The sequence below is a fragment of the Anomalospiza imberbis genome, chromosome 3, assembly GCF_031753505.1.
Source record: "Anomalospiza imberbis isolate Cuckoo-Finch-1a 21T00152 chromosome 3, ASM3175350v1, whole genome shotgun sequence".
Taxonomy (NCBI): Eukaryota; Metazoa; Chordata; class Aves; order Passeriformes; family Viduidae; genus Anomalospiza; species Anomalospiza imberbis.
The window spans coordinates 6264528-6274186 of record NC_089683.1 but is presented as its reverse complement, the minus strand read 5'-3'; the positions used below and the strand labels follow the sequence as shown (position 1 = coordinate 6274186).

At 40.1% G+C, this 9659-nt stretch overlaps 1 protein-coding gene across 2 annotated transcripts in view; it reads left to right on the top strand.

The window, feature by feature from the left end:
* Nucleotides 1–1456: 1456 nt before the first annotated feature.
* Nucleotides 1457–9659, top strand: part of CLIC5 (chloride intracellular channel 5) — an 84195-nt gene continuing 75992 nt past the window's right edge. The window contains exons 1-4 of one of the 2 annotated variants that reach the window (XM_068183248.1): nucleotides 1457–3483; nucleotides 5446–5533; nucleotides 5778–5883; nucleotides 7347–8568. In XM_068183248.1, the coding sequence (XP_068039349.1) occupies nucleotides 8080–8568 (489 nt within the window). In that variant the 5' untranslated portion in view covers nucleotides 1457–3483; nucleotides 5446–5533; nucleotides 5778–5883; nucleotides 7347–8079. The remainder of the gene's footprint in view (nucleotides 3484–5445; nucleotides 5534–5777; nucleotides 5884–7346; nucleotides 8569–9659) is intronic. The other variant, XM_068183249.1, reaches the window with a different exon arrangement.

The window sequence follows — 9659 nt, the reverse complement described above, 5'->3', positions numbered from 1 at the left end:
CTCCAGCCCCTCAATGGCCTCCCTGAACCGAGGGGCCCAGGACTGAGCACAGCCCTGGAGGTGACCCAGCAGTGCCCAGCACAGGGGACACTCACTGCCCGGTCCTGCTGCCACACAGCGGGATGAAGGGGGCAGAGCTGAGGGGAGCCATGGGGGCTGTAGGATGAAGCTATCCCAAGCAGAGCAATGCGGTGTTTTCAGGGAGCTCGGGGGGTTGTGAGGGATGTGTTGCACCCCCGGGCCGGGATGCAGCTCACTTTGGGGCTGTTTGCTGGGCTTCCCATTGTTGTAGAAGGGCACCGTGAGGTGAGGCTGCGATGGGACATGTCCTTGGAAGTGTCCCTGTGTTTTCCCAGCACGCCCATAACCTGCTCCCTGCCTCCTTTGTAGGTTCCCGCCAGCACCAGGCTGTCACCTTTCCGAGGCAGTTCTGCTTGTCAGCATGACTCCTCCATGACTCCTCCGTGACTCCTCCATGACTCCTCCATGACTCCATCTCCCTTTTGGTCACACAACTCTGTCAGTTCGCTGTTCATATTCTTTCACACACATCACCTTTTTGTGGTCTCTTGTGGAAAAAAAAAAACAAAAACAAAAAACTGTTTACCCTAAAACTCACAATACAGGCAGGAAATGGTCAGGTGTCGCTGAATGTACTCGGAGTGCCACTACAGCAGTGTGTGCTGAGTTGAGATCTGTTTTGGGTCCTGGTGTAAGTTTGCTTCATAACTTAAGGCAAATAGTTTACATTCCCATGGTTTTCCTTTTTATTATGAGAAGGGATTAGTAATTCTGCAAAACCTGTCAAGTTACTGGTGCTGAAAAATAATGAGATCAGCTCTATGTAAATAGAGAAATTAAGCATCCTTTAATAGCACAGAACACAAATCATCACTATTGTAAATTTCATCCTAAAAACTGAGAAAAAGACATGCTTATGGCTTCATAGCTGACTGAAGTAGATCTGAATTTCATTCTGTGTACCCTGCTAGATGTTTATTCTGCAGGCGGTGTAGATTTCAGCTTGTTTCTTCCTAATGGCTTTCACATATGTATGAGTTAGGCAGGTTTTGCTACCTGTGTGTGCCAGCTGTGGAGTGGCTCTAAAATGTGGTACAATAGGCTGACTAAAGTGACACGCCCCTGATTCACCTTGATTTATGGAATGTAGCAGGTGTGGCAAAACACAGGCCTGTGAAAAAGGGGAAAAAACATCTCCAGCTACTTAGGTGCTATGTGTCAAGTTCAAGTCAAGGTCCTTGTGTGTTTTTTTTCTCCGAGTCTCTTTTTTGATTACACAAATTCAGCTTTGTGAATATGCACGACAGCTGATCATGTGGAGGAGGGACAAGTCCTTTATAAATTTGTTGTATTGCCTTAAAAATATTTTTTACCCAGAGTGAACTAGAGCTCTAGGGAATGCATAACAGACCAGGTGCAATATTTTGACCAATTTCATCAAGTTACAATTGAGTTTGTGTTAAAAACTTTATGTACAGATGCAGACAACTTTTAAGCACCCGGGCTCATTTGTCAGCCTACTTTTGCAGCATACTCACTCAGCTATTCAGTCCTAAAAGGTGTGAGTAACCTCTTGTTTACCCTTGCCCACATGCTTTGAAAACCACTTGCAGAATTCACTTATTCACGAGCCCAGCCTAATGTGTTGTACCCAGTTTGACACATCATACAGGCAGCACACCACAGCAGCTCTGAACTCTGAGCTGCCATAGCCAATATATGTCTAATGTGTTTAATACTGCTCTTGGTTCCATTTACAGTGTTTGCCTACAAGAAATTGGTGAGTTACATGTATACTTACATTAAGAGGAGTAAAACTGGGCACTACTGAGATGTTTGCCTTTCTTCACCTTGATCTCTCTGTCGTATTTTAGCCCATATTTGCCTTTAGAAGCTGCAGTTCTAAGTACTGGATGCTGCAGATTTACTGCTGGAGTACAACTGAGCATTTGCGGCTCGAAAACCATTAGTCAATGCCAGGAAGTAAAGAGCAGGCAACCTCAAAATATTCTCAGGGGTTGCTAGGTTTAGTACAACACTTAGATGGGAAACCATACCCTCTAGCTGGCAGGGTTGTAGAAATGAAGCAACTGAATTTATTTGGATTAATTAAATTTGGGGTTAAATTTGGACTAATTTAATTTGGCTTGTTCAGCCTGGAAAAGAGAAGGCTTAGGGGTGACCTAATTTTGGCCTTCCATCACCTGAAGAGTGCCTACAAGAAAGATGGAGAGGGACTTTTTACAAGACCGTGGAGTGACAAGACAAGGGGTAATGGCTTCAAACTGAAAGGGAGCAAGTTTAGATTGGATATTAGGAAAAAAAGTCTTCCCTGTGAGGGTGGTGAGGCCCTGGAACAGGTTACCCAGAAAAGCTCTGGGTGCCCCATCCCTGGAAGTGTCCAAGGTCAGGTTGGAAGGGGCTTGGAGCAACATGGGCATAGTGGAAGATGTCCCTGCCCTGTATTGCATACTTTCTTGAACAAGAAATATTTCCTGTATTTCCAATTTTATTCTCAATTTTATCCATGTGATAGAGACCTCTGTCACCATTTTCCGTTTTTGCTCAGTAGTTTTTTAAATCTGTCATTTAACCTGTAATTTACTGGGTTTTGATGCATCTTTATAAAATTGAGATGAAAAAAATAGATGTTTCATGAAACCATAAAAAGAGCTGAGTAAGTAACAGCTGTTAAACTTTATTAGACCTTAAGCTTTTAGTGCCCATTTAATCCAAAGCATTGCTTGTATATGGAGGCTATAAACAAAAAGGGCTCTTAACCTTTCTGTTTCTCAAACTAGGAAGGAGATCCCTAGGGCTGTATGACAGGGTGATACAGAGGACTGTAGTGTCTCTGTCTTCTTTATTTCAGTTACCAGATCCTCCACTGCAAACAGGCTTGAAACTGGGTTGCTGAGCTTTTCAAGGGTGCTTAGTTTCAGAGATAAACAAGGTTGTTGAAATTATGCCAGATTTTAAAGGCAAACAAAAATGTTTTTCTTGGAACAGTTAGGCAGATAAAATGTTGGCATTTCTTAGGCTCTCAGGTATTCCAATGGAGTTTCTGACCATGGACTTAAAGACCAAACCAAGTAAAGTTTTACAAAATGAACTGGAAGACCAAAAATAAAGGGCTTTGAAACACCTAAATTGGGAACAATTAGGCACTGCAGCAGGTAAAGCAGGTTTTCAAATGTAGGTTGACAATGACTCCTGGTATTTTTAACAACTAAAAGCTGTTGATAACATGAGAATTGAGTGTCCTGTGTAAAGTGGTTTTCTATTGTTTGTCTAGTTCCCAGTGGAGAAATGTCTGTCATATGCAGAGTGAAATTTATGGGTGTGTTTGCTTAAAATATGCCTTTTATTCATTAGCCCAGGAAATATGGGTGAAGGTGGATCACCATTGCTACAGTGGGGTCCTGGATTTATGAACCAGCCCCTCAGGACTGCAGAATCCAGGTCAGTTTTAGCAGAACAACAGATGGATTTCTGGATGCTTGCTTCAAGGATGTGCTGAGTCCTGTGTGAAATGTGTCATCCTGAACATTTACCAAACCACTGTCTTCTGAAATAATTCTTTGGTGTTTTTGTTCTCCTTACTGCAGTACAAATAGAATACAGATAAAGGAACAAAATGTGGGATAAAGTCTTGTCCTTGTGCTGTTTAGTGCAAGATTGGCAGTGGATAGAGGTTTCCTGTTGATGAACTGTGTAGAGATGAGGTGCTGCCAACAACACAAGTAAAAGCTGAGGCTGGAAATGGTGCAGGAGTTTGTGGTTGATTTCCTCCAGCTATTGAGTGCAGCCAGGAGTGAAAACAAAGTTACTGCAAGTCCCTTGTAGTATGTCTGTAAACCATGACCAGTCTGTCTCCCAGAGCCCACAGTGTAGTTTTGATAATGTCCTTGATAAATACATGTGCAAAGCTTTGGAAATTTTGGATCTTAATGAAGGAAAAAAGTTGTTGGTTTTTTTCTTTTTGTAAAACCAACATCCTGAATGGCCAGGAACATTCATGATTTTCATTGAGTGCACTAAGGGCAAATGAAGGGTCTGATCATCTGGGATGCTAAGATCCCTCAGTTTCTGAGAGACAGTAAACTTTGTTTACCATCATTCAGTTTCAGCTGTTTCCAAGAACTCTGAGTGTTTTAACCATTCAGGATTTTTTTTTTTTTGCATCTCTTTGTCTGGAAAAAGATACTTTAGAGCAAGCAACTGAAGGTCCTTAATTTCTTTATGTTATGAGGAATGATTTACAGGCTCTTTACTTAAATTATGCAAGTATCTTCATCGAGAACAAATAAAACTGAAGGACTCTTATTAAACCATTAAAATTACAGGAATATCCAACTGGAAATGACAACAGAAATTCCTGTAAAAGCAGGTTGCTATTTCTATACAGGGCTGTGAACCACTGAAGCTACTTGTGCCACTGATGGATGAGTTGAAGTTTACAATATTATGGAATGTCTTGAATATGTGCAAATTATTGTTTCAATAAAGGTGTACCCAGGTAGAAGTCTGGGGAATCTGCACTAAATAGTGTAACGTGGGGTTTTGCCTCTGATTCTTAGTCTCTGAGAATATGTGAGGTATTCTCTTTAGGGGTCGGATATTCTTGTTACTCTTCATTCTTCCCACCCTTCTCTTCCACTCTGGAGGCAATGTAACTGACTCTAGCAATGCAGGATTTTTTTTACAAGTCAGTCTTCTGCTTGTCATTTTAAAAAAAGTGCAAGGTGGAGGTGCTGATTTCTGTTGGGGTTTCAGGGTGAACTGCTAAAGTTTCAGTAGGAGCTTTAGCAGTCTGTGCCAGATAAGTGCCAGAGCCCTTATCCTTCAGATAAATCAAGTTGCTCTAAGCAAACAACTTAAATAGCAATAAATGTGTGTTTGAGCTGCTGAACTCAGCTCTGTGTGTCTCTGCAGAGTGAACTAGGCAGTTATCTGGGTTCCTAGCCTCAGTTTTGATGTCCATTTGTGGGCTTTAAATGTAGATGAATACCAGCCTTGCTGTCTAAACAGACACATCTATTGTAGGGAGCTCTGATAACTGGGCTGTATTAAAGACCATCTTCATCTCCTTTTGATATAATTATTTCCATCTTTTTCTATGATGTACTTGGAGGTGCTCATCGATGTCCATTGGACTGTGGAAAGAATCAATGATTTGCTTATTCCAGGTGCTGAACACTAACAAAACTGTAACTTGTCTCTAAGTACACTAACTGGACTTGTAGTCATGTTGATTCTGGTATGTCTTCCTTTAAAAAGAATAAAGTTGAAGTAAAATCAGAAATTCAGTAATGAAGTAAAAAACAAGCTTCTCCTGAAAATGAGGAGTTTTATTGCTTATGTTCTTTGTCCTTCTATGAACTTTTCTGCTTAAGGTTTTTGTGATTCTTTGTGTTTCTGCAGAGCTGGTGATCAGCATTACCAATGGCTCACGTGGGTCCAGATGGTCAGTGACACAACCTGGATTATAGAATTAGCAGCAGAAAGTATTGTGTTACTAACTTCTACATTAACTCAACACCTTCTAGATTTGGGAGCAGAGGAATTTAGGGAATGGATGAAATTGGTGATCTCTGTTTTGTAATCTTTGTTTTGTAATTTTGTAATTATTTGTAATCTTTGTAATCTTGCATTCTTTAGGGTGGGACTGTTACTCAGAGGGCTTTAGTTGTGCTGAGACCTTTTTTTTGGTCTCCTGCCTCATACAACCTCTTCCCTCTCACTTCTGTGCAGAGAAGTCCCATTTCACTGGACACTTAATGATATTTTTCGTTGCTCTTCGGAGGGTGGCAGAGGAAAGAAAAACTTGGATACCTCACAATAAAGAAACCCACATCAACTGTATTTATTTTTAAATAATACTCACCTTATGCTCTTACTCCTTGCTTTACTTGTGATATTTTAAACCCTCCAGCAGGTGCTGCTGCATCCTGCAAATGTTGTCTTTGTGGAGGGGGAAAAAAACTGTCATGGACTGGACTACAACTGGACTTTGTTCTTTGTTTTGTGTCATGCATATTTCTGTGTTCTTTTTTTCCCTCAAACTGTTTGCCAGGCGAGTTATTAAGGAGAGAGTTTTTATGATCCCAGTGAGTTTAATCCTGCAGGCACTCTGTAAGAAGGGGTTGAAGATCAGTGGGAGTTGCTGATCAAAGTCATGCTGAGAGCAAGCTGAACAGACCCAGGCAGAAATACATTTGTCTTTCTACAAAATATGAAGAAATCCAAGTGTTTTCTTAGAAGTGAAAAGTAGTCCTAAAAGAAGTTGAATTTATAAAACTTACCAGCTGTTTTATTGCTTTTCTGAATTTTCTGGAGCTTCAGTAATTTAAGTTCATGATTTTAAATCAGTCTTATCATTAGCCTTGGTCTTGAGTGCTAGAAGCTTGCAAGACAGATTACACAGCACACATTTCAGAATCTCTGAGTTAGGATTTCCACGTGAGGAATTGTGGCTGAGGTACATACAGCTAATGTAAAGAGATGTGCTTTGTCCTGTTTGGTGATGGACCACTTGTGCCAGGCAGGAATGTGGGGGTAATAAGAGTTGAAATTAGGCCTTGGTAATGGGTAATGTATCCTTGAAGTCTTTGAGTTGCAGCAGGCCAGAAATGCCCTTGTGAGCTAAGAGATCTCACTGATCTCTGATACTTACCTGCATCTTTGTACTGTACACACAGTGATTAAACTTGGTTGTGACCATGATCTTGGCACTTTTCAGGTTATCTAGGAGCCCTAAGTTTAAGTAAGATGAAATACTGGTTTGCTTTTGATATTTATTTTTAGTAGTACTCTAAATTTCTTAATATAAGAGTAATAGCAGGTAACAACAGTCATAAATCCCAGGCAGGCTGCACCTGCTGTCCTACACTGTGAAACAGCTTGTGTTCCCTTCTTGCTCTGCCTGGAATGGCTTGAATTACCATCTTTCTCTTTTGCTTCTCTTCTTTATTTCTTTAAAAAATCTAACCTGGCTGTGGCAGTTACCTCTCAGGAAGTTACAGGGTTGGGTCAGGAGGAAAACACCTTCATTTTCCTATTGACTCAACCCCAAAAGATTAAATATAATTAGTTTATAAGAATTCTTGTAATAATCTATGAAATCCAGATGCAGTTTGGTGTGTTTCTCCATTCATTAGAGAAGGAACTGTATACACGAGGTGGCAAACTAGACTTCTATAGTGTATGTCTTACAACATGGAGATATATAACCAAAATGTGATTATAATTAATTGATGCATTATGTATATGTAATTAATACACGATTAATGCTTCTTTATCGCTTTCTTTTCCTGTATTCCCAGTGCAACTTATGAGAGCTTTTACAGTTTTGGCCCTAGTTTATATAATTCAGTGGAGGACAATGCCAAATGTGAAATGTGTGGCCCCCAAAGTGAATGCACGGCAATGTTGGAAAGAGTTAAAATTTACCCCTTTATATTTTTTTGTAGTTTTTTCATAAATGATCTTCAGCTGTTGATGATTTTGCAAGTAACCACTAAAATGTTGTAGATGATTGCTTGTATTATTGAGGCAGTTTTGCCTTGCTTTTCCTTGAAGTTTTTGTGAAAAAACTTACTCATATTTTGTGAAAATATGAGTGAGTGGGCGAAGTCTGCATTTCTACCTCTTTACATAAATAAGATTTCCAGTAGAACTATTTTCGACTTCCTATGTAAGAATACTTATTTTTTTACTGTAGCTTTCTAGTACTGATAGGTTCTTCAGCTGGTTTTTGCTACACTTACCCAGGCAACATGTGGAGGAACAACTGATTACAGCTCCTGAGATACAGTTCCCAGGAGTCAGATTGACAAAGGGGTTAAAAGTGAGACAGCCTTTTACTTCAGTGGAAGTGCAGTTGTTGATTCAAGGCTCTCAGTAAATGATTGTTGGAGATCTGCCATGTGTAGCTGAGCATTGAGAAAGTACACCACAGACTCTGCTTCCTCCTGAGGAGCCTTGTCTGTCAACATCTCATTTTAATTGTAGTCTGTAAGGTACCAGCAGGCAGGCAAAGCTCACCAGCCAGCAGCCATGGAAGATCCAGTCTTCACTCACATCAATCAAAATGCTAACGACACCACTGTCTCTGAGGTTTCAGATTCTGAGGAAAATAAAGGGGGTGCTCTTTTTGATCATGTCCGTGAGGATTCAGCATCCCCTTTTTCCATCACTAATACCCCAGAAAACATGGATGGTAGTAAGGAGAACTCAGAAGATAGCTGTAATAATTCTGTGGCCTCTCAGCATGAAATTGATGGAGAAGATGATTCTTCACCTCACCATGGTGCTGAAGAAGACTACCCACAGCAGCAGATGGATCTGGTGAGCCCAGCTCTGGAAGATAAAGACGTAGAGGGCACAATGTTTGAGAGCAACCTGCATTTTCCTCCAGATTTCCAGTTTCGTCAGAGACAGAGCACTTTTACCAACTCTTCAACTTCCCTCAAGTTTCCCCTTAACAATAACTTTGGAGAAACGAACAACTTTCAGGAAGATTTTGAGATTTCCGTTTTTGTAAAGGTAAGAACCTGGGTGCTCCTAAGCATACCCTAGTTTTAAGCCCCACATCAATATGTGTATCCTCCAAATGAGTGAATTACAGCTGCCCACTGCTTTGCTCCTAACTCTGCTGCAGGGAGCCAATCTCTTCACTTACCTCTTGCATCTTTCAGCAGAGAAAGAGGTGATTTGTGTTGTGTGGAAGTGCTTGGGATTTCTTCATTCAAGTGGAAGTAGGGTGTAGGTATTCTGATTGTTGCTGCAATTCATTTATTCTGGGAAATCTCCCTGCTGTTACAGCTAAGCTGCTACTATTTAGTTGAGCTAGTTCAGCTATCCCTGCACTTCACTATCTAGTAGCTGAGAGCTCAAAACTAATAGCTGTGAGTGCTACGAAGAAAACTGAATATATTGTTTAAATAATGCTCATCACTGAAATAAGTTTTTCTTTCATTTCTTTCAATATTTAGATTTAGGTATTTCTGTGACAATTTCAACATGTATTTTCATTAATTTCCAGTTAGGTATAAACTACTGAGAGAGCTTTCACACCTTCTCTCACCTTATAGAGGATTACTTAGGTTTCAAAACTGTAAACACCTGTGTTCTTGAATAAACACTATGATTCCCTTCATAAAATTCACTTGTATTTAACCTTTCTCAACATTTATTAGGCTGGAACACAGGCCTGATGGTTCCTTCTTTTTTACCATATAAAAATGTTCAAGATCTTGTGTACCTTGAATAGAACAATACACCATGATTATAATATTCTGTTATTTCAAGACAGCCTCATGAAGTTTGTCACTTTTCAACATAAATAATATTATCAAAATCTGTTTCTCGGTTCCATGGGGGCTTTGGAAGCAGAAGAGATTTTGTCAACACACATAATTAGAAGTGTTTTCAGTAGTCATTATTTGGTTAAATGACTCCCTGAAAGAGCACCTGTCCTATTTCTGTGACTGGATCATGGTCATTGCTAAAAACATGTTGATTATATGGTCAAAGTAAGAGCTGTGGCATTAGTTCTATTTTATATTTCTGTATGTAGTACTGTATATGTGTTAGAAGCTGCAGCAATTGAGTACATTTTGTTTGTTATCAACTAC